The sequence below is a fragment of the Hippopotamus amphibius genome, chromosome 6 (assembly GCF_030028045.1).
Source record: "Hippopotamus amphibius kiboko isolate mHipAmp2 chromosome 6, mHipAmp2.hap2, whole genome shotgun sequence".
Classification (NCBI taxonomy): domain Eukaryota; kingdom Metazoa; phylum Chordata; class Mammalia; order Artiodactyla; family Hippopotamidae; genus Hippopotamus; species Hippopotamus amphibius.
Genome location: NC_080191.1, coordinates 163,968,728 through 163,993,767, shown reverse-complemented (window position 1 = coordinate 163,993,767; position 25,040 = coordinate 163,968,728). Strand labels below are relative to the sequence as shown.

The window sequence follows — 25,040 nt, the reverse complement described above, 5'->3', positions numbered from 1 at the left end:
CCCCATTAGGCAGGGTGGCTCTTTCTTAGTAATAAGAAGGCAGAAATTTGTCATTTGCCTTAGGAAGTGTATCTTAACATGTCCTAGACCACTGATACCCTAGAAAAACCATCAATGTGACTTTTGGTATATAAGCCTCAGAATTTGGAGAGATTTATTTCCATGCATGTGTCACACAAGTGTTGGAATAGTTGCTACTTCCTGTTCACCTGGTTATATCATCACATGATATCAGCAAGAAAACAGACCAATGCGATGTCTTACAGAACAGAGAGGTGAGCAAGTTTCCTGTTGACTAGGATATGACACAGGTTTAGAAAGGTGATGTACATTGCTCAGTACATTGCTGGTCTTAACACCTGAAAGTAAATTGCCCCTAATGATTTTTAATACCAAGTAAAAAGAAAAAAAACTTGCCAGATCAATAACTGCATACCAGGTGCCAGGGAATATATTGTTTGACTCAAGCAAAAAAACAAACAAACCAACAAAAAAAATCTGGATCCAAGACTGTAGTCAGAGTCAGCAGCAAATTCTGCTTCTAACAAATAAGGAACAAAAAATGTTATTCATGAGAAGCTGCAATGTGCCCCCAAATAATATTGACGTTTGGCCAATTTATACCAACAGAAAACTGGAGAACATGTGTGGGAACTGATTCAAAACATACTAGATCTACGTGGCAGGAATATGATGCTGGAGCATACAAAATGTTATTGATTAGAGTCTCCAGGATAAGATTCTGAATTCAATGTGTTGGAGTCACTGAAAATGGCTCCAATAGGGGGGCCTTGCAAGGGTAGCATGGGCGTGCAGAGAGCGACCCTGATGCAGGGCCTGAGGTGAAGGGATCTGCAGTATGAGGGCGCATGGAGGATGTGCAGGCTGAAGTCCTGCCACCTGCCTAGGGAGGCCCTCGCCAGAGCCTGCGCCTACAGGGACTGGTAGGGCCACTGGCAGCTCTTGGAGTGGAGGGACCTGAACTGGTACTACCCCTCTTACAGCAGGAGCCTGCAGTCCAGCAGCCTGGTGCTCCTGTCCTGGTTGCACTTGGAGAAGGGCGCAGACTCATCTGAGAGCATCATTGCTCCGTGAGTGCAATGCGATGGGGCTTGGTCCTGTCTTGGTTTAAAGAAGCTGATGCTTCCAAGCTGCAGTTCAACACTCCCAGCTGCTGTAGCGACACCATAATGGAGAAACGGTCCTTCAAGGTGCCTCTGGGAAAGGGAAGATGCTGTAATGTTTTAGCAGATGGATTCTATGAGTGGCAGCGATGTCAGGGAAGAAGCCAGAGGCAGCCCCACTTCATCTACTTCTCCCAAATCAAAACAGAAAGGTCAGAAAAAGTGGGTGTGGCATATGGGTCCGAGGACGGGGAGAAACTCTGGGACAACTGGAGGCCGCTGACAATGATGGGGATCTTTGACTGCTGGGAGCCCCCAGAGGGGAGGAGACTGCCTGTATTCTTACACCATCATCACTGTGGATTCCTGCAAAGGCCTGAAGGACATCCACCACAGGATGCCTGCCGTAGTACCAGGGTGAGTCAAAAATTATCCACACTCCGGTTATATTAAAACTTCTCTTGGCTGCACTGCCTTATCAGTGCTTTCCGTTCAAGGCTACTGTCTCCACAGTCACTGCTGTGCAGGTGTGAACATGTTACATCAGTTCCTTTGTAACTACCGTGTGAGCAAAAACACATGCCCCACTTGTGATTTGCACGAAAGAAGAGCAGCCTGCAGTATTCGTTTTTTTGTGGTTTGAGGGTGTACATGTCCGCACACTTCTGCACACACTGTTGACACTCTGCAAAAACATCATTTTGAGATGTTGAAGCATCCTCCCTATTCTTCTGATCTTGCTCCATCAGACTTTCACCTGTTTGGTCCCTTGAAAGCAGCCCTGCAAGGATGAAGATTCACTTCTGATGAAGAAGTGAAGACAGCGGTGCATTCATGGCTCGCAGCTCAGCCTAAAATATTTTTAATGACGGAATACGAAAGTTTGTTGACAGATGGACAAAGTGTATTGAAAAGCAAAGAGATTATGTCAAAAAATGATGTATTTTTCTTTTCTAAAATTTAATTAAAATAAATTCTACAGCCAGAGTGTAGATAATTTTTGACTCACCCTTGTAGATGGAGAGGAGGCAGTCTCTAAGTGGCTGGATTTTGGTGAGGTCTCAGCTCAAGAAGCTCTGAAGTTAATCCACCCCACAGAGAACATTACCTTCCACCCAGTCTCTCCTCTGGTGAACAACTCCCGAAATAGCACTCCTGAATGCCTGCTTACTGTTGACTTACTGGTCAAAAAGGAGCTCAAGGCAAGTAGTAGCAGCCAGAAGGTGTTGCAGTGGCTGGCCACAGAGTGACCCAAAAAGGAAGACCCACAGAACACCTCAAAAGGCAGAGTCAGATATGCCCTAGTGGTCCAGCCAGTTCCTGCAGAACAGCCCATTCCCCCCACCATCCCACCCCAGGAGAGGCGGCACAGGACTCCTAGAGTGATGTCTAAAGCAGGAGAAGAAGGAGGAGCTGGTGGCCAAGTGACCGCACACCCAGTAGCACAGGACTTCCAGGCAGCAAAGCCACGGTGTGCTGCGCTGAAAACCATCGTGATAACAGCTTCCAGCATCATGTGCGTGCGTGTGTGTGTGTGTGTGTGTGTGTGTGTATCGTGGGGGGGGAGGTGTTGCTTGGGAGGAGGTAGCACATTGTTCGTTAACAGTTGTGGCTTCTTGGGGCTGCCCTGGCTGAGGCCAGGAACCCCCAGTGGGTGGGATGGCAGCCTGAGAAGAGACAGGGCCACCGCCATCAACTCATCGTGAGAGGGGAGGGAGCTCTTGTGCCCACTGCCCTCTCTGGTAGGACCGGTGGAGCTTCCCTCAGGGCCTGACCTGACCTGGTGCTGCTAGCACAGGCTGTTTCCTGCTCAGCCTTTGGGCTCCTTCAGTCTTTTGGAATTAAGCTCTTAAAACATTGTATTTTTTCTGAATAAATTATATTTGATAAACTGTCTACATTTCATAAAATGCTGCTGGTGGGAGGAACTCACTGCTTTCTCCTGGCAACAGACTTAAGGAATGATTTTGTCACAAATGTGGGGCACTGGGGTTTTCTGTGGACAAAACTGCTTTTTAGAGACAATAAAAAGTCTTGGTGAGGGGAAAAATGGCTACAATCATTTGCTTGGGGTTAATTGACTAAAAGAGGGAACCAAAGGAAGTATATACTGAATAGAGTTGAAATGCTAGAGAAAGGCCCGCAGAGGCTTAGGGAGACTGTGATGCTCAAGTGGATTTATTATGCAAGAGCTTCTCAGCTACCCTCACCTATATCCCCTCAGAATATCCAGAGACTGGTCCTTCACGAAGGCCAAAGGAAATACATTTGTGAGGGGAAACCCAACATTCTAAGACAGCTTCATCGTGGCTATTCTCCATAGGCCAAAAATGACAGTGGGAGCTATTGCCATTGAATTGGGCAGTCTGCATTCAATGAGGATAATAGTATCGTGGTGAAATGAAGCAGGGCCCAGGGGCCTTCTCCTCCATGCCCTCTGCCTGCCTTTTGTCTGCAGAAAAACGTTAGCCAAAGAATGTTTCATCAGAGAAGTGAGAAAATGCAGAAGCAAAAGAAAACAGTTCAACAGGACATAATAATAATAGTTTAGTTATTAAGTAAAGTCAAGGACCTTTAGTTCCTCCTCAAGAGCTATAGATAATATTCGGAGCCATAGCCTTTGAGTTGCTTTGTAGATGCTGAAACACCCATCAGGTGGAGGAAGTTAACTACGTGATGACAAGATTGTAGCCATGACATACGCTGCCACAGTTCCAAGAACTGGCCTCAAAGAAATGGGAATAAACTGACCCTGGAACTGAAGATTAACTGTACTTCAAACAATTAAGATGATGCTGATCAGACCACCGATGACCAATGTTGAAATGACTGTCAGAGCTGACTGTGCTGTTTCTGCATGTAGCCCCCTCCCTCGGTCCTGAATCTCCCCTTTAAAGGTCTTGCCCACTGGTTGTCAGCAGGGCAAAGTCGGCCTTTGGACACACGTCCTCCCTCCTCCCCATCCCATTGCTAGCCTCCGAAATAAAGCAAACTTTCCTTTCCACCAACCTTGCCTCTTTATTGGCTTTAGTGCAGCAAACAGCCGGCCCCCACTTTCAGTACCAATGGGTGGTAGATGCTGATTCAAGTCAGACTTCCATTCACTCTTGCTTATACAGACCGAATAAAACTTAAGTGGACTGCCCATCTATTTTTGCTCTAAGGACAAAATGATCAGCTAACCAACGCCAAAGATCTCATGGATTAAACTATTCTGATTACTGCTTTGGCTCAACTGCCCATCATGGTAACCATTCCCACTTTGTCCTCTAGACTGAAGACAGAAAAAATCCCACTTAAAAATAATGTTGGTTGCTGGATACTATAGAGAAATAAGCTTGACACTGACTCAGGATAAAATATTAAATAGATACTCTAGAAAAAATATCTAACAAATAAATTTAACAGTCAAAAGAGAAAAGCAGTGATTACTAGGAGCTAATCCAGGTTCATTATGATTAATCCCTGCTAAACTGGTCTCTTTGGTTCCTTAAATGAGATTACTAAATCAGAAAAAAATGTTATGTATTATATATAGCATGAAGTTGACCATCAGATTCATGTAAATAAATAGTATAATAAAGAAAACCTGATTATTAGAGAAATGCAAATCAAAACTATGAGGTATCACCTCACACCGGTCAGAATGGGCATCATCAGAAAATCTACAAACAGTAAATGTCGGAGAGGGTATGGAGAAAAGGGAACTCTCCTGCACTGTTGGTGGGAATGTAAATGGATACAGCCACTATGGAGAACAGTATGGAGGTTCCTTGCAAAACTAAAAATAGAGTTACCATATGACCCAGCAATCCCACTGCTGGACATATAACCAGAGAATACCATAATTCAAAAAGACACATGCACTCCAATGTTCATGACAGCACTATTTACAATAGTCAGGACATGGAAGCAACTTAAATGTCCATCAACAGAGGAATGGATAAAAAAGATGTGGCACATATATACAAGGGAATATTACTCAGCTGTGAAAAGCAATGAAACTGGGACGTTTGTAGAGACATGGATGGACCTAGAGACTGTCATACAGAGTGAAGTGAGTCAGAAAAAGAGAAACAAATATCGTATATTAACACATATATGCAGAATATAGAAAAATGGTACAAATCAATCGGTTTGCAAGGCAGAAATAGAGACACAGATGTAGAGAACAAACATACGGACACCAAGTGGGGAAAGCAGGGAGGGTTGGGAGGGAATGAATTGGGAGATTGGGATACCAAATTGTACACTCTAAATATATGCAGTTTATCGTAGGTTAAAAAAAAAGAAAGAAAAAGAAAACCTAGATTTCACTACTAACAGTACACTGGCAAATGAAGAACAACAACATTCTAACCTGCACTGGTCAGCCTATATTTGAACGGCCATGCCAGTGTTGAACACAATATTTTAAAAGAAGTGTTAACCAAACAGAATAGCCCACAAACAAGAGAGGAGTTCAATAAGGGCTACGGATAATCCATCACATGTGGTAACTGGGGGTTTCTGTCAAAAAACAAAAATAAAACTACTTTGTTGGGAGAGCACTAATTAGCTGCCTTTATTTGAAGTGTGGCCATATGGAATAGGAAATTTATTCACTTGGGATAACTTCAGAGGAAGATCAAGGACCAAATAGGCAAATTTCCAGGGAGGAAGATTTGGATATAATACTTAGAAAAACCTCCAACTCACTGCAGTTGCTTAGCAGTAGAATTAGCTGCTATAGAAAGCAAGGGATTCTCTGCGCTGGCAATGTTTTCTGCATAAGCTGAGTCTGCGTCTGCTGTGGGTTTTGGTTGAGGGCATTCCTGCAACAGGTAGGAAGTTAAACCAGGTGACATTTAGGGTCCCTTCCAATCTCAGTTTCAGTGATTCCATAAAGAGTGAGCAGGGAATATGAAAGGAAGGAAAAGAGGTTCCTGAGACACATGGGCTAGGCATTGTTGGACAGGATGTGAGAGACAAGGTGGTAATTCAGAGAAACTGATCTCAACATATCCTCTATCCATAATGTAGCATCATGGTCTCTCATATCTACCTAAAACATGAGAGTTTATTAAACTGGACCTTTTGTTTTCTCACCTCAAATTATGATACATCTATTTAGAGGACAACTGTGATACACTGATTTATCAATAGATGACATGCCTTTCCCTGGGGATGGGGATATATGGAAGAAGCATTGGCTAGGAATAGAAAAATGGAAACTTTAGTGTTTAATCCCATTATTGCCCCAAACTTACCATCTGCTTTTTGAGCAATTTCTTGTAAATTCCATTTAGCTTCACCGAAAAGAAGACTAGTGAGATGCTTACTAAGAACTTTTAAAACCTGAGTGTGCGGTAGCTCATCAGATACAAGATCTGGGCTCAGAAGCAACCTCCTGACTTTGTTTCAGGTATTTCACATTGCAGCCCTGAAATGAAACAGAGCTCACATTTTTTTGTTTTGGGTTTTGAGGCTAAAGGGAGGATTTCGCAGAGGATATCATAATTCTTTCCCGTGGCTATAGAATTCTCATAGCGGGTTGCTACAATTGAGTGGAGTGAGGTAGGTATTGACCAAGTCTCAGTCAATTCCAAGGCCTTAAACTGAGTTCTTCCTCAGCTGAGGAACTGGTATCTGTAAGAAAATCAGGAGGCCTGCTCCTCTAACTGGCTTCAGAGCACGTTGTGGGAGGTGCAGACCAAAGGTGAGTTTACACATCAGTGACTAAAGTTTCCTGCCACTAAGCATAAGAAGTCACTCATGAGCAGCGTCCCTAAACCACAGCTACAGGATGTGGGCACAAGCCCTTGTATAATTGTTGGCCAAGAGCCAATGAGCATTCATCCCTGTGCAAATACTTGGGCTTTTGTTGTTGTTGTCAACCTTTGAAAACCACAGGCATTAGTTTCTCTCTTTCTTCCCCTTGGCACGAGTCATCTTCTTTTCTCCAACTTGGTCTCTTGTGTGTAAAGAATTTCTGAGGAGCTTTTAAGCCTGAATTTAATACTTTTGCCCTCCCTTCTCTTGCTCCACAAAATGCCAGGCAGAGGTGAAGCTGCCTTACAAAATATCTGCTGGCTTCCGCAGCTTTGTTTGGGCTTTTTAATCAGATAGGACATCAGAGAGCTCCACGAGTGACCTTAGCCTTTAACAAAATACAGGTAATTTCTGGAAATTCCCCCTAAACAACGGTGACCTATTGTTTTCTCACATCAGAATTAACCCGGAAACTATGACACACTGATTTAGATGGCATGTCTTTTCCTGGGAATGGAGATATATGGAAAGAGCAGTGGGGCTGGAAATAGGAGATTGGAAGCTTTAGAGTTTAATTCCCAAAATTTCGCCATCTGCTTTTTGAGCAATTTCTTTCCAGTTTCTAGGCCTTTGCTTCATGTTCTGTGAAATGAAAGCATTGGATTAGATGCTTTCTATAGTTCCTTAGCTCCAGACCTCTGTGAATGGGCTTCCTTAGTAATGCTTCAGCAAAAGCACAATGAAAAATGGGGGCTCAAGGCAAAAGATCCTCATAAATTGGCTTCTCTTTTCTGCCTTAGAGGATGGCCAAAGGTCAGCTCCAGAAAGGCCCCACTGCCCACTAGGAGGCCAGGCATGGTGATTCTTGGCAGTTCCCCTTCTTGTAAGTGTTAGAGAATCCATCAGCCTTGCTTCTGAAACCCCAATGCCCCACAGCCAGGTGTGGAAACACAAGCTGAACCTACTCCAGCATGGGAAATTTATTTTTAAATAAAAGAGATGGCAGATGGGTGTTCCAGAATCTAAATCAACAGAAGAACTTTCGAACCATCAGAACTGCCCAAGATGTAGCAGAAGACTGTGAGCAATCTGTCAGTAGGATTGTTCAAATAGTTTCTGAAAGGAGATTTATTGGAGATTTTCTAGTGGAATTTCTTGAATGGATAAAGACCAGATAGAAAAGATGGCCTCTTTGTGACCATACACTTTGTAGTTAATGCCTGTATCTAATCTTATTCCCAATCAGACCTATGATGCCCCTTAGGGAAAACGTATTGGTATAGTTCAGATGATAGCCTGAAGAAAAAGCCCAGGTATGCCTATAGGTTTGTGGGTTGTGGCCACTTAGGGACAAGGAACCCAAGTTAGAATACCATGTGTCAAATGAGAAAGAGATGGTCAGTAGGGTCCAGAGTGACCAAAAAACAATTCCCAGAAGAACTGGATTTAGTTCCCTTGGATGTTGTCCTATTTTCTGCTGCCAAAGTGACATCGCTCTACAAGCAGATCCTCAATGATTTTTATTTAATAAAATAATTTGACCTCATTTCATTGAATCCTCACAAGATCTTTATGAAGTAGGCAAAAGAAATAGCATCGTCTCCATTTTACGAATGAGGAAATCAAACCTTAGGAAAGTTAAGGTAATTTTCCAGGGTCTCATATGACTGATTCAACACTTTGCAAAGAAAAAAGGCTGTATTACGTAATCATTAGCAACACTTATTTGGAGAATCATAAGGTCTCTGGCTTTAAAGGATTTTATCAATCATCTCTTTAGCAATCCTTTTCACAATATCCACTTTATCTAGTCCCTACTAGTACACATCAAGTGATGGGGGACTCACTCTTTCAAGGAGCAATGCTTCCCATCTTTGGATATTTTTAACTGTAAGGAGTTCTTTCTTATCTTAACCTGCCATCCAAATCCCTGAATCCTCTCATCCTCTGGTCACAATCCTGCTTTCTAGATCCCCTTTATCAGTTTCTGGAATATCCCACAGGACCATCTGTGTGAAATGTGAAGACAGTTCTCATGTCATCTCTGAGATCACTCTTCTCCACACTAAATAGCTTTGGTACCCTATTGTTACAGACTGACCTCAGGGCTAAGAAATATTTCCTTCCTCTCATCTTCTCTGATTTGCTCCATTGATGATGCTGTATTGTGTCCTTTCAAAGGTCATTTGGGAACAGTCTAGCCTAGGTTCCAGGGGGAATAAATATGGAGAAATAAGTCAATTGTCAGACTGATCCTTAAATGGAAACTCAGGAGAATGTGCTGGACATTTCAGAGGCTTCTGCCAACAAATGCCACTATCTTGAGGCAAATGGGGATTTTCGGGCAGAGGTGTTATAATAATTTGCCAATTGTGCCTCCTTCAGAACCACTGCCAAAACAATCCAACGACTTTTCATTCCACTACTGTTGACAGGACAGCTAAGGATTTCAACATTTCCTTTTACAGTCTGAATAGAAGTTCCCTGCCTTGGGGACAGTAACAATATTTGCCATCATGAGGGGAAAGAAGTGGGTGCTGGGAAGTGGAAAGAGGGGGAGAAAAATACTAATGGAACTAAACAAAGATAAAGACAAAATAAAATGAGGGTTATTCAAGGTTTGGATTTTGAATGCCTCTATCAAATTGAGGTTTGTGAAATATCAGAGGACAAATCTTGAAAATTGAGGAAGTAAGCATTTTGAAGAAAAGACTTTAAAATAGACTTCATATAAGCACCCTCTCAAAAAAAAAAACCTCTAGAATTTTTTATTTGAATACCAGCTAAGGTGTTTCAACTTTGGGTCTTAGGACAGGCAAAAGGCTGATTGGAATAATGTTTATAGTGTTCGACATTAAAAGCTTCTTTCCAAAATAAATTAAAAATACAATAAAATTGAAAAAAAAAAAAAAAAGCTTTTAGAGATGAAAACAGATGAGATAATCTCCTGAGTTGTTCACAGTTAGACGTAAGTCAAGAAGAGACAAAGAGGAAATATGAGAGAAAAGAAAATGGAAACAGAATGAGTTAGCACAGTGTTTTTGGAAACATTCTTCTTAAACCTCTCTGGGATCCATAGACATTCCAGACGGGGGCACTTCTGAGACCCAAAAAAGAGGAGGTCAGTGGCATTCCCATCTCAATTTCAATCATAGTGGGCCTACTTCTATCTGTTTTACATATGGAGCATCTGAAACAGATTGCATTAGAAGGAAAGGTCTGCTATTGAAAACACAAAACTTAAACAAACAAACAAAAAAGCTGCAAAAGGAATGAGCCTTTGCAAGTTCTTGAGCAGGGAATTACATGATCAATTTGTGCTTTAGGAATATGGCAACCAAGTGTAAAATGGATTAGAAGAGGGTCAGCCTTGGAGCGGGGATACCAATTAAAAGCCTAGAGCAATTATCTAGGTACACAGAATTTAAAATGTGATCTAATAACATACCTGTGAGGATGGAAAGGAGAAAGAGTATATGAACAATTTTGAAAGAAGAATGAACTTTAAGTTTAACATCTGGGCATTGGGCACAATCTATGTCACATACAGACGTGGTACTTCTATGGTCTGAATGTTTGTGTCCCCCTCGAAATTTATATGTTGAGATCCTAAAGCCCAATGCGATGGCATTAAACAGGAAGCCTTAGTTTATAAGGGCAGAGCCCTCATGAATGAGATTAATGCCCTTATCAAAGAAGCACAAGAGAACACTCTTTCCCCTTTACCTGTAAGGATACAACAAGACATCTGAGCCCCAGGAGAGGGCCCTCACCTGACCAGGCTGGTACCCTAATCTCAGAATTCCAGCCTCCAGATCTGTAAGAAATAAATTTATGTTGTTTATAAGCCACTAGTCTCTAGTATTTCTGTTATAGCAGCCCAGACAGACTAAGACAGATACTATACAGAATGTATTTGGCAAGAAGTTTAAAGACATCCAAACGGATGGATTTCAGGGATGATGACTGGAACTATTAAAATCCCATAGAGAAATCCAGAATCTTGAAGATGCTGAATATAAGTGGCCATGGGGACGCTGATGTAGATGATCAGCAGACAGAAATGTAAAACTGAATCTTAAAGAAATACCAGGGATGGGAATATGGATGTGGAAGTCATCCTCATTTAAAAAAAAAAAGGTAACTAAAATAATACATATTGAGACCCTGATGAGAAAGCTTGGGATCAGAGCACTGAAAATAAAGACCCAGCACGTGCCTACATTTAGAGGACAGAGAAACAAGAACGTAGAGGGTCTTCCCTGCGTTTATGGTGAAGTATTCATTCGATAACATTATTTCACGGGCTTAGGAGGATTTATTTTCTGGTTTTAAGAAATTTGATTATTCTCATATAAGGTCTGAAGTATGCATGTATCAGTCTAAGCAAGCTTTTAGATCCCCTAAGATACTAAATATTCAAAATCATGTAATACTATTTAAAAGTAACGGTTTCAGTCCAAAAATATGGTGGGCTGAAACAGAATCTTCAATAATGATGTAGCTACCGATGAGGTACTTATCTACCAAAAAGAGGGTCAAAAACCAATACTCCCCCGGGCAAGGGAATAGCCAAGTTTGTTGCGGTTTCCAATGAATGACATCAGCCCCGTGTAGGTCTCAAGCAAAATGGGTTCAGTTAACACCATCAATCCCTTTCCTCTTCCAGATCCAGTGGAACTCTTGTGGGCATTCTGGATAGCTGGAACAAGCTTGGATGTGAACCCCGACAACTGAAGAGGAAAAGAAGGCACAGAGTTAGTGAATGCAGAGTAGGTCCAGAGACATCCCCTCCCCAGCCAGTCCTCACAAAAGTTGACCACCCTCCTGGAGCTGCAGCTATTCTTACTTCTTAAACAGAAATCATTTCTCAGAATCATTAACATTGCTTCTGTTAGTCTTTTAGTAAATTAATCAGTTCATAAATTATGTACATGATAAAATTAGCTGCCGCGTCTTGCTCATTTTTCATGATTCATAATTTGCACAACATTAAGAAGCCTGTTTAATAAGTATTTGCTGATAGTCTATTATGGATCAGACACCTGTCAGGTACTGTTGAAGATTCAAAGACAAGGGAGATATAGTCTCTGTCCTCACACAAGTGACATTATAATGATATAAAAAATGAACTTGTGATGATAGTACCAAGTCCACGAAAATATACAGCAAAATAAGGCACAAGATGCTAAAGAAACACAAAAGAGGGAGAAATAATATGTGGTTAAAGGATCAGCAGTGACTTCAAAGGGAAACTCTTGAGACAATCCTTTACGGGTTAACAGGGTTTCAATAGGTAAAATGAGGTTAGAGAGGGCCTAGGTAACAGCTGCTATTCTTTCCAAGCCAGCATCCTTTCCTCTATTTGAGATTCTTCTTCCAATAAGAATTTTCCTTGGAGAACCACATTTCCTCGATTTTCCTTTGGAGAACCACATTCTTCCATTTAGTCCAAATAGCTTAAATGGAGCTTACTTTAGCACATGACTCAGTTCTAACAAATCAGAGGAATCCATTCCTCTGATCGAGAGATTGGTCCAAGTATGAGCACATGACCAATGTGGTTGTGAAACGGATAGCATCCAAGCTCAGAAGTATTCATGGTCATTTTGGCCGCACAGTGAGAACCTGACTGAGACTGAAACCAATAAAAGTGAAAGAACTAAGACATGGAGAGAAAGAAATTCTTCACAAAGCCATTTGACTTACTAGATCAGCCTACCCTGAACTTTAAGTTGAATGAGTGAAAAAAATTCCTTCTTTTGCTCAAATCAAGTTGAATTGGGTTAAGAGGAGGTAATTCAGGGAGCATTGCAAAGGGAGATATGAAGAAGGAAATGAATTAAGAAAGCTCATGTCTTTGTATTTCCAGTAAGCTCTTTTATATCCATTATCTCTTCCAGTATAAGCCTATCAGGTAAGTAAAAGAAGGTATCATCATTTCCATGTTAGAAGTCAAGATTCATGGAAGGTAAATGATTTGTCCAGAATCACTCCACTTTCCGCACCATTGTAAAAAAAGAACATTAAGAATAAGGGCCTACTCACAGAGAGATCCAAATATGTTTCCTAGGCAACTGGCTTACGAGTCTAAATTAAAACTTTTAGAGTATAATCTAATATCTATCTAACTTATTAAGCATATTCAATAAACTGACCATTGTTTTTCCTTTTCTCCATGAAGAGGCCAATCTTGGCTTTGAGGGACTAATACAGAGGGATAATTCAATGAAGAAAGAAAAGCCTGCAGTCTTTCCCTGTAATCCCATTTTCAATATAGGTTTTATCCTGGATTCTTAATTTGATACCAAATTGCCTTTGGGCAAACCACTTCTCCATTGCAGGCTTAGTTTCCTTGTTGGTAAGAAAAAGAATCTAAAGTTTAGAATATATCCATCATTACTATTTGACCTAACTTATAAGAAAAAAAAAAAGGAAGAAGTAAGAAAAAAAGGCCATGCAAATAAATAAAACTGCTGATTTACCTGCTCTGTGACCTAATAAATTCACTTCCCCTTTCTGAGCCTCAGTTTGCTCTTTTGAAAAGATGCATTGAAATCTATGGTTCTGGGATAATATCAAAAGTTAAAATAGTGACTTTATGATAAACAATATAGAGTTTGCTAGGTTGCCTCGATATCTGTGGCTTTTCAAAATAAACTAAGGTATTTGTCCCTGTAATTTTAGTTAATGTAATATTTACCTAATTAACATCAAACCTTAATTTTAAAAAATAGACTTCACTTCTAAAGAATCACTGAGTAAAGAAACTAACAGACAAGTAGGATTTTGCTTGTTTTCCATGAGTTGCAGTCTATAGTGACAAAGACAGACAGACGTTATCTCTTATTACTAGTTCCCAGTCCCAGCATCCTCTTTAAGACCTTAGGATAGATCTAAATATGAGTGTTATTGAATGAAACAAGCTATAGTCACATAGCTTGGGGACTGTGGAAAGAAGGACATCACTCCTTACAGCAAACTCCATCAGTGCTTTAGTTGATTGGATAAGAAAAGCAGAAAGAAGTGTTCTTTCTTCGGTTTCCGAGAGAGAAAAGCAAAATGGGAATAATAAATTAATAACCTGAGTATTTAATCCCTATGCTTAACATCACGAAACAATCAAGGTCCGAAGTGATCTTAGGTTTAGATTCCAGCCACTTGTCTATTGTTTTATTTGCCCTGCCTCATCCTCTCCAACAAGCCACACCCCTCTACATGGCCATATCCAGTGATACGGAACTCACTGCAATCTAACCATGTCCATTCCATCACTGCATATAGTGGGAAAAAGCTATGTTTCCCTGCCCTATCCATCACTGATGGTGAGACTTTGGAAAAATCATTTCATCTCCCTGAAGCCTAGTAATTAATGATAGTGATAGTGATGGTAAAGGCCAACTGCATCAGATCCAAGTGCATTACACAAAAATATTTCTAAAACATTCTCTTTGTAGATATAAATATTATCACTTACAAGCAAGAACGATTTCAGCTTCCTTAGTCCTATTCCCTTCAGTTTCAGACTTTGAATGCCAGTTTCTTTAATACGCATGATAGACTCCAGAAAACACTTCTTAAAAACCTGTGATATGCACTATTTTAAAATAATAAAAGTTCCCTGATGCCAAAGGATATATTAAATTCTACACAGAAACCATGACTTCAAAAAACATGGGTTGAGCATCAAAGTACCTCTTCCAAGATATTTATCAGTTATAAAGGGAAAAATATGAAGTTCTAATATTTAGCAAAGAATTTATCTTCCTCATTTTCAAAAGGGATAGAGAAAAAAATCAGACTCAGTAATTTTCAAAACTTGTTCCTTAGAACACCAAATTTCTTCATAGGTTGGGTGACCATATAATTTATCACCCAAACCAGGATTCTTTTGAAAAGAAAGAAAGTGTTGGACCTCCCCAGTGGTGCAGTGGTTGAGCATCCGCCTGCCAATGCAGGTTACATGAGTTCAATCCCTGGTATGGGAAGATCCCACATTCGGCAGAGCAACTAAGCCCATGTGCCACAACCACTGAGCTCACGTGCCACAACTACTGAAGCCCGAACGCCTAGAGCCCATGCTCTGAAACAAGAGAAGCCTGTGCACTGCAACGAAGAGTAGCCCCCACTCTCTGCAACTAGAGAAAGCCTGCGCTCAGCAACAAAGACCCAACAGCCAAGAACAAATAAATTAATTAAGGAAAGAAAAAAAAGGAAAGTTAAAAAAAAAAGTGCTATTATTAATAGTGTTAAAACAAAAGATGCCTGAGGATTTGGGGAGAAGATACAGAAGAAAAGGTAAAAGGTAACCTTCAGTCCCTATAATCACACCAATCAGAGATGCTCTATTTTTGTCAGTTTTATACATTTGGGTTCTGAGTAAGATTTTATTTTTAAAAGACTCTTCCCTTAAAAAAAATTTTAAAACCCACTGTATTAAGCTTGCCTGAGAACCCCTAGCTCTGACAGTTTATTCAATCCACAAAGACCTAGAGTGCTCGTGCCTACTCATCTTTCAAAACCAAGCTCAAATCCTATCTCTTCCACAATGCCTTCCCAAATACTCAAGGCAAAAGTTATTTTTTATTCTGTTGCATTTCATGTATACATCTCAAATATTTCATCCAGTGTTCTAAGAATTAGAGTCAGATGTATGGCTGTCGATCTATACAACTAATCCAAGATTTCTCTATCTTGGAACTATTGCTGTTTGGGTCCAGATAATTCTTTGCAGCAGGGAAGTATGTCCTCTGCATTTTAGGAAGTTAAGCAGCATTCCTAGCTTTACCCACCAGATACCAGTGGCACCACAAACCCAGGTATGGCAACCAAAAGTGTTGTCCAGAGATTGCCAATGTCCCGCAGGGGTAAAATCATCTCCTGTTGAGAACCACTGAACTAAAAGAAATAGATAGCATGATGTAATGTGAGTATTAAGATCAAATAGATCTGGTCTTACATTGCAAATATGTGACCTTGAGCAAGTTATCTAACCTCTGAATTTTACACTTCCTTTTTCTATAAAATAAGGATTTTAATAGCATCAAATTCACAGGTTGGTTGCAAAGATTAAACTAACTTTAATAAACAAAGGGTTTGCAATAAGCTCTATGTGTGTGTGGCCATGTGCTAATGTCTTTCAGGAAGAGTCGGGAAAGGGGCATAAGATGAGGCTGGAATTTGGAGTCATATTGCAAAGGCATTAAAGGAAACATTGCCAATAATCAATATTGTCAAGAAATCATTAACTACATCATCATTGTCATCACTGAACTATGATTTCCCAAAGTCCAAGGTGCAATCCACCTCAACATTTCCATGGGCAATACTCTCTGGATTGACAGGATGCTTTTTCTTTTCTTTTTTTTTTCTTTAAAGATTTATTTTGTTACTTATTTATTTTATTTTTGGCTGCATCGGGTCTTTGTGGCTGCACACGAGCTTTCTCTAGTTGTGGCAAGGGGGGCTACTCTTCACTGTGGTGCTCGGGTTTCTCATTGAGGTTGGTTTTCTTGTCACAGAGCACGGACTCTAGGCACGCGGGCTTCAGTAGTTGCGGCGTGTGGGCTCAGTAGTTGTGGTTCGAGGGCTTCGTTGCTCTGCATCATGTGGGATCTTCCTGGCCCAGGGATCGAACCCCTCGGCAGGCAGATTCTTAACCATTGTGCAACCACAGAAGCCCATCAGGATGCCTTTTCATGGATCAATATGTATATATTTATCCATTTGGGTTACTGGATGCCTCCCCAGTCCTCATAAGCTTTATTTCATGAGAATTCTCTATGGCCTCAGAATCAAAGTGCTGGAAAGAAAAGTTAACACTGTTTCATACTCAGTGAACTTGCCATTTCATTCGAGTCAGACGCACTTCAGTTCTAGTCATTTCTATGAGCCCTTTAAAAAAGGAGGGGCCGTGAAGACAGCGGGACAAGCTGTGCAGTGAAAGGGAGGCAGACAAAAGGCCAAGTCCCCAAGCTGGCTCTTGAGCATTTCAAGCACCTGAACTCAATCTGTGTGACAGGAACGCAGTGTCATCTGATATGAATGCCACCAGCCACATACTTTTCTCTGAAAGCTTTTATACACCCACCCCTGGCTCTCTCTTTTATTCCAGTCTCAAAAACAGAGGGTCAAGTTTTAACAACTCCGGTTACATAGGGCCTGTGTGCTGGTTAGGGTAAAGCATAGCTCTGTGTACGTGTGTGTGTGTGTGTGTGTGTGTGTGTGTGTGTTTAGTGTTCTTCTTGACTTTACAGCAATTATTTAGCAGCTGAGTGACTGGGCCCCTGGTTTGCTTCAGGTGCTGTCTGCCAGCAGTTCACTGCCCGGAGTCTCAGTTTTCCTTATTACAACCATCGCTTGCTTCCTGTTTACACTGGGTAAAGAGACCAGGTTTCATGCCTGCAGGCCCGCATTCCTTAGCTGAGCAGGTTTTCCAAGCCTGCAGGCTACAGGTTTCAGCCTCCCTATGTAGCAAGTGAAGCATGTTGGAATAAAAAGTTAAGTCCATCCAATGCTCAACAATGGAAACCACTTGGTAAGTCACACAGCTGAACAAAATTCTTATATCATCCTTACACGTACTGCTTGGAATTATCTTTATAGAGACACTATAACTGTGGGTATGTTCAGGCATATAGAGGGAAAAAGGAAGATGCGGCGGAAGAGTAGTTTCTACAAATCCTAATTTCCATCCTCATCCTATTCCATTTTCCCAACTCTCCCTTTGCACGCGTGCGTGCGCACACACACGTATACACTTTAAACTCTAGCATAAATGAACTACTCTTTGTCCAAAAACATTTTACACACTTTCGCAATTTGCAGCTTCTAATCATGTTTCTTTTACTTAAAATGTCTTTTCCCACCTACTTTGATGCTTAAATCACTCTTACCTTGAGTTTCACATCAAACGTTATCACATTTGTTAAATTTTGGATTTATCTGTTCTTTCTGCTGGGCTCTGATAAAACCATTTGAATCTATCAACAGTATTTGTACATTAAATTATAATTTGTTAATTATGTTTTTTGCCTTCTCTGTCTACACTTTAAGTGTCCGGAGGGCAAAATCTGTTTTATTCTTCTTGCGATCCCAACAAGTATCTACAGCATTGCTCAGCAGGTAGTATTCAGTGCCAGGTGGGGACTCAGTAAATATTTGTTAGGGAATCCGCTGGCAGTCTGGTGGTTAGGACTCGGCTGCTAGGGCTCGGGTTCAATCCCTGGTCAGGGAACTAAGATCCCGAAAGCCATGCAGCCAAAAAAAATTAAAATTAAAATATATAAATAAATAAATAAATATTTATTTATTTAATTGATGTGGCATGAAACCAAGAGTTAAGAATATAAAGTTATATTTGATCGCTAAAACATTGGTTCCCTTTCACAATTCCCTTGAAAAGAAGGAGAAAGATGCCAGACAAATGTGAAAAGGGTTGGTCTGTAAATCACTGTGATTAGGCTGTAGAGCAGCCCTGGCCTACTCACTATTCTTCTACAGCTCTGGGCTCCATCGCTAGTTCCTCTCCACACAGTCCAAGAATCCAGCAAGACAATATGAAACCAAGAGCAGCCATCAATTAGATCCCTTTGAATTTTAACTTGCTTAATAAATTCTATTCTCTAACCTGCCTTCATTAACTAAGCTCACTTTAATTGTTCCTATAAATGCATGCACTCCAAGCTTCAGGTAGGTGAGAGAATGTATCACAAGATTCCTTTAACAGCTTCCTATAGATAACACCTCTAACTTATGGGTGGCCATAGAAATGGTGGTTTAAGTTGTTTTTCAGGAATATGGAGCTAGTCTAAACCAGTTCAAATTGGTTGAGACCACCGACCATTCAACCAGGCATGTGTAAGTGTGCAAAGGATGACCTTTTGATGTCAGAGGGCCAAAAACTCCACCCTCAGATTATACTAACACTGCCACTTTCTGAATACACATCCTAAGAAGAAGCATGTGATTCAGATATGCCTGCACAGAACATGGATTACCTCAATTTTTTCTTGCCTCCACTCACCTTTTCCCATGCCTCAGACCACCCTGTTTCTTTATCCCATAAATATCCCAAGACCCTTGTATTTTGGGAGGCTGATTTGAGATCTGTTCATCCATCTCCTTGCTTGGCTGCCTAGTGAATAAACCCTTTCTCTGCTGAAAACCTTGGCATCTAAGCATTTGCCTTGCTGTGCACTGGGCAAACGAAACAGATTCTGTAACAAATGGTTAAAAAGAGGAAAGATAGGACTTCCCTGGTGGTGCAGTGGTTAAGAATCTGCATGCCAATGCTGGGTACACAGGTTTGATCCCTGACCCCGGAAGATCCCACAAGCCTCGGAGCACCTAAGCCCGTGCACCACAACTACTGAGCCTGCACTCTAGAGCCAGCGAGCAACAACTACTGAAGCCCTCGGGCCACAGCTGATGAAGCCCACACACCTAGAGCCCATGATCTGTAACAAGAGAAGCTACTGCAGTGAGAAGCCTGAGCACCAGAATGAAGAGTAGCCCCCAATAGCGGCAGCTAGAGGAAGCCCACGCACAGCAAAAAAGACCTAATGCTGCCAAAAAATAAATAAATAAATTTATTTTAAAAAAGAGGAAATATAAGTCTAGAAGTTGCAAATATAAAGTGTATGAAACAATTGAGAATAAATAACCTTGGTTGTAAAATATCAATCTTATCATATCATAGCAATGACTGTGAACACACACACACAGAGTTCTTTCTGATTTTTGATCATTTCTCTGAGCACTAGCAAATTGTTTGGATGTGGAAATATAGTTGTTATTATTATAATACCTTAATCAATTCACTTAGTCACTCTACGTACCTTCACTTTTAAAAGTAGAGATAGCATCCTGACCTCAAATGGTTTTTGTTACTTGAATTACATGAACACATGCCAACTGTAATCAATAAATATAAAGTGTAACTACCTAATTTATATGAGATTGTTTTTATTACTTGTAATAAGAAAATCAACAACAAAAATTTTATTTCCTATTTTCACAACTGTTTTTTACTAGTAATGCAAAGTATGTGGACGCACAAGTTGAAAAAGGTGGGTAAGGCTTGGAAATAAGCAAGAATGTCTGGAAAGAGGCCATTTGACCATCATACTTACCAGATGTAGAGTGATGAAGAGTTAGTGAGATAGGTAAGAGAAGCAATGTATTTTGACAGTATTTCATAAATTTGACAGTGATTTTTACATCAGTGCTGAAGGACTTAGAGATAGTATAAATTTGAATTTGAATGCAATTTTTTCCATTAATGCTTCTTCCTCAGGTACCTTTCTGACCAATCAGCCCCATCACTCAGCTTTCATCCAGTGTTGTATGGTCGGAAACCTATCTTACCAGCTCAATTTTTTCTCCTGAGCTTCAGACAGACCTAAATTTCTAACTATCTGACACCAATTCAACCCCACATTCCATGGACTTTTCAAACTCAACATGTCCTAAACTAAACCTCTAAATCTACTGTTTTTTCAGTTTCCCCCATTCAAATTAATGGATTCATCATCTACCCAGACCGGACTGTGACATATTTGACTTTTTCCTCTCCTTCATCTACCATATCATACCAGTTACCTTCTTCCATTGATACCCAAATATCTCAAAGTCTCTTTACCTGCTCTCTGTTCTTAGCACCCCAGCTTAGTTCAGGTCCTTACACCTATCATCTGAGCCAATACAATCATGGTGGCTCAACTGTCTGTGTCTAGGATACTCCATGTACCTTCAAGTATCTCCACTTCTCGTCCCCTGATTTCAACTTCTGTTTCAATTCTTTAGTACTTACTAAAAATCTTTGCATTTGTATCTGCTTCCTCTATTAAGCAATGCCTTCCACAAAGGCAAGAACCTTGTCTCATTTACGTTTATATTTGTAACAACAATCATAAGAGCTGCACCTTGTAGGTACCAGAAAACATTTGTTGAAAAAAGAGCATCCAGGTACTGTAGAAGAAAAGACTCTGAGTAAAAACAAAAAATGAATTTTATAAACATACTTTTAAAAATAAATTATTCTGTCAGATTGTAAATAATCTGAAATTTTTGACTGTGGATATCTCAGCTCTACATGATTCCTTCTCCTCTACCATAATAGGTTTGCTAAATTACATTAAATTGCTTCAAGTATTTTATTTAGTTATGCTCTTCCCCCTTCTTCTACTTCTTCTTATTTCATTCATAAGGGAAATGAAAAAACTAGTCTATATCACCTTCATAAAATCTTACTATGCCAAAATATTCATATAAAAAGGATTCTATATCCCCAGAATTATTGCTCTTCTTATACTTTGACATTAATAAAACTGAGTATTAATCAAAGCCAATTTTGGAAAATGTCCTAAACACAAATAACTTTGTGACATAAAAACCAACAACAAAAGAGAAACTAAGACACAAAGAACTGGATCAGAGTAGTCATCATCTCATATCCCAGGCTGAGATCACTTGTTTTCTTAGGCAGCTGGGACTCAGGGTGGCCTCTGATTAAGAAATGGCTTGGCAAAGGAAAGTTCCAGACTGTTTTCAGGAAGGAAAAAAAGACTTCGGAAGGATAATTTGATGAGAAAAGCCTTAAAGAACATACACTGAACAGATTCACAAAGTAGTTTGATTGACTGGAAACCGATTAGCTAACGAACCACTTACCATCCTCATACCCGTGCATGGATGTGCACACGTACACACACACACACAGAGATACCTATGTTCTTACTTCCATCCAAGAAGAGCTATATGAACATCAAGTTTCCCCTTTAGCCTTGGCAGATAGGATGTCTTGGGTAAAACTTAGTGCTCCAGTCTACTAACTGCATCCATGGGCATTTGGGGACAAGTTATTCCATCCCCTTTTTATTTCCACCCCCCTTCTGGTATTTTATTTTTCAGCTTCCTTTTAAATTACTTGATTTTATTTCTATATGGCAGAAAAAAATAAAGCATTATCAAGTGCTAGAGCAATGTAGTGGCCTTTCTCTGCAGTTCCTTTACCCTGAATTTCTTCCAGCAAAGGACATTCAGAGAATAAGTGCTTTAAACATACCAGGTATGAGAAATAAGAGAAGACTTGGCCCAGGAAGTGATGGATGTAATAACCAAGGCAGTTGGTATTTATTTTTGACTTATCATAAAAAAGAATTATTACTACTTCAAAATATATATTATATTAATTATTAGATCCAGATTTCCTTTAAAGGCAGGAAATGGCTTTGGAAACATATATTATTAAGCTCTTTCAGTTGGATTAACAAGCGTATAAAAAAAGGAACAGATAAATGACTCTGCACATTTAATAAGAAAGAGAAAAAGATGAGGAGTTTGGGGAGGAACAAGAGCAGGATAGAGAGGATGGGAGAGAAGATTACGAAGCAATGCATCCCATCATTATTATCAATAAGGTCTTCTAAAAATAGGGAGGTCTGATATTCCATTTGAATCTGGGGGCATTATTATGATGTAAACTTCCACTCTATCTCCCAGAAGTCCTCAGTCTACTCTCACATAAATGCCTTTGTGCCAGTGCTGTGTTTGCTTATTGGTTTTCATTTTGGTTTTTTGTTATTGTTGATTCTGGGTGGTTACCCGTCAGGCTAAGGGCTGATGCTGACGCTTGGATTGAGGTATTGTGAAATAGAAGCATCACAAGGAGACTAGCAACGTGATCCATACAAAGAACCAATTTAACACCTGCAAGAGCTTGGTGTCAAAGGCAAACCCTGAGACCATAACCCCCTGAGGGCATTTGCATAAACCTCCAGAGAACCACTGACCTCTGCTGAGAGCAGAACTTCAACCCAACTTCCGCTACATATTAGGAGGAATGAAGGCCCCATCTAGCCTCTAATCTCAAACATTTTGCCTTAGATCCTTTTTTTATAAAATAGGGAACTTAATTAAAAATATTTGTTTATACATATACATATTCACTTGTATGAATAAGTGTGTTTAAAATAAGCCAAGAAATGTAATATATGCCATCCAACCACAGAAGGACTTTAGATGTAGACTGTCACGTTTTGAATTTATAGCGAATAAAGAGTTATGCTCTTCTGAAGTGAACAAGAACATATAAAGATAAACTTAGAGACAACAGAGAAGGCGAGAATTTCTAGGCTGTAAGCACACTCCCATGTGTATATCTGGTTTTGTTGAAAGTATAAAGGTTGCTTTTTCAACGCATTTACAGCTCCAGCTGTTTTACTTCTGACTACTCAAGAGTGTCCAAGGACTGCTTAAGTCTCTCTAGGGAAGATGAAACAATACTAGAAGGGGACCTTCCTGCCACTGATGGATTTGAAATCTATTTGGGGAGATGAGATTTAAAGGCATTAAAAACACTCTTCATTGCTTTACAATTTATAGAACATTTATATGTACTTTATCCCATTTAACCTTTCAATGTCCCAGTAAGGTTGAGGGGAAGGGCAGCTGTGCATTGTGTCCATTTTAGAGATGAGACTACCAAGGCCCAGAGGAAAAAAATGACTTAAACATGACCACAGAGCTATATCTGACTTCATACTTCACAGTATTCCACATTCCTTCCCTGAATAAAATAATTAGAATTTAATTATACACAGACAATTATATGCACCCTGTAAGCAATAAACACAAACACTATTATTGCAATTTTAAAACAATGTTACACTACAATTTTGGCTCAGAAATTAGCAAAGAGGAAATAGCATGGGATGGTTAATATAAATATTGATATTATATGTTTTTTCAAATATAAAACAGCTCTACTGTTTACTAAAAAATTCCTATAAACCTATTACAGGTTTTATCTATGTAAACCCTAGGTTGTACCTTATTTTTTTTTTAACAGTACATGTTTTAAAGTCACATAGCTTTACCAACAAAGTTAATTTAAGCATGATGTCCAAGCTGCCTCCTACCTTGCAGATTTCAAGAAACTTCTCACTGGTGTATTTCATAGGGTGCTCCGTGAAGGTAGCGTAAGGCACCTCAGTGGACCACGGATTCCAGCGGGATAATAGCGACTGCTGCTCTGGCCTCCCCCAGTAGATCCTAAGGCCTTCCCCTTGTCTCCTGCAAGAAAGGAGTTTTCCTTTAGATTAGCCATTTTCATTAGATTAAAACAAAAAGAAAAGGGTGGGAAGGGAACGTAATGCCCCATTCAGCCTCCATATAGATGCTGAGATAATTGGCTACCAACTAGTCAAACTGTTCCAGGGAATTTAGGAAGTGAGAAGAAAAGGACGGATTTGGTTTCAAACATGACGAGTTCAAGGTGTTGTTGAGAATTCTGTGGGTAAATACATAGTTAGAAATGCGAGTCTGGTGCTCTGGACAGAGGTCAGGGCTGGAAATATGGATACTAAACTCAATATTCTGATGGTCAAAATTAAAAAAGGAAGGAAGAAGGAAGAGTCAAGGTGGTGGGACAGGAATTGAAACATGGAAGACCTCATCAAAATGGGAGATAGTTTTGAGGCGAGGGAAGATGACTACAGTATCCACTAAGCAGGAAACCCAAGTAAGAAATGCCTGAAAAAAGAATCTGGACTTCCCAAGTAGGAGGGTATGTCTGATCTCCAAGAAGGTTGATGACCAATTCAAAATGCCTTGTGACCTCAGCTTCTATGTCTCACGGTTCTCTATTCTCTGCCCAAATTCCACCCACCAAAATTGCAGAAACAAACACGTCAGATCTCGTAGGAAGACTGTGCCTGGTCACAGTGCTAACCCACAGTATGTGGGAGGCAGCGACTATCTGTTACAGCCCAAGCTTGGTCATCTGGTAAACCCAAGTGCAGAGCAAGAGAAAGTCACCTTGGGAGGGATGATGGGAGGGAAGCTGTGGCAGGGGAATGTGGCCACATTGAATAACAAATTTGTAATTTCTATGGCCTCTTCTTTTGCATGTACCCATCAGAATTTACGGTTTGTGGTTTTAGACGTCTCTGAATGCAAAGAGGTCCCTGGAGGTTAAGCCAAGCTCAGGTGTTTTACATTCAACAAGCTTTAAAACTAAGTTGCCTGTAATTCTGAGCAGCCCCATGGAATATCGCAGAGCTCTCATTTCTTCTAGAAATTAAATCCTGGGATCTAGAAGGAAAAAACAGAGCTCAATTGTGATGCCTTCACAAAGCTGTCACTTCCTGTATTAAGGAAAGG

The 25,040-nt window shown here is 40.2% G+C and overlaps 1 protein-coding gene and 1 pseudogene across 3 annotated transcripts in view; one reads left to right on the top strand and one right to left on the bottom strand.

The window, feature by feature from the left end:
• Window positions 1–573: 573 nt before the first annotated feature.
• The window catches only part of TPRG1 (tumor protein p63 regulated 1), a 144,520-nt gene continuing 120,053 nt past the window's right edge, over window positions 574–25,040 (bottom strand). Inside the window, exons 4-5 of one of the 3 annotated variants that reach the window (XM_057738128.1) lie at window positions 23,798–23,951; window positions 574–11,608 (exon numbers count right to left, since the gene is read on the bottom strand). In XM_057738128.1, coding sequence (XP_057594111.1) covers window positions 11,414–11,608; window positions 23,798–23,951 — 349 coding nt within the window. In that variant the 3' untranslated portion in view covers window positions 574–11,413. The remainder of the gene's footprint in view (window positions 11,609–23,797; window positions 23,952–25,040) is intronic. The other 2 variants (XM_057738127.1, XM_057738126.1) reach the window with 2 other exon arrangements.
• LOC130855128 (abasic site processing protein HMCES-like) lies at window positions 877–2,567 on the top strand (annotated as a pseudogene).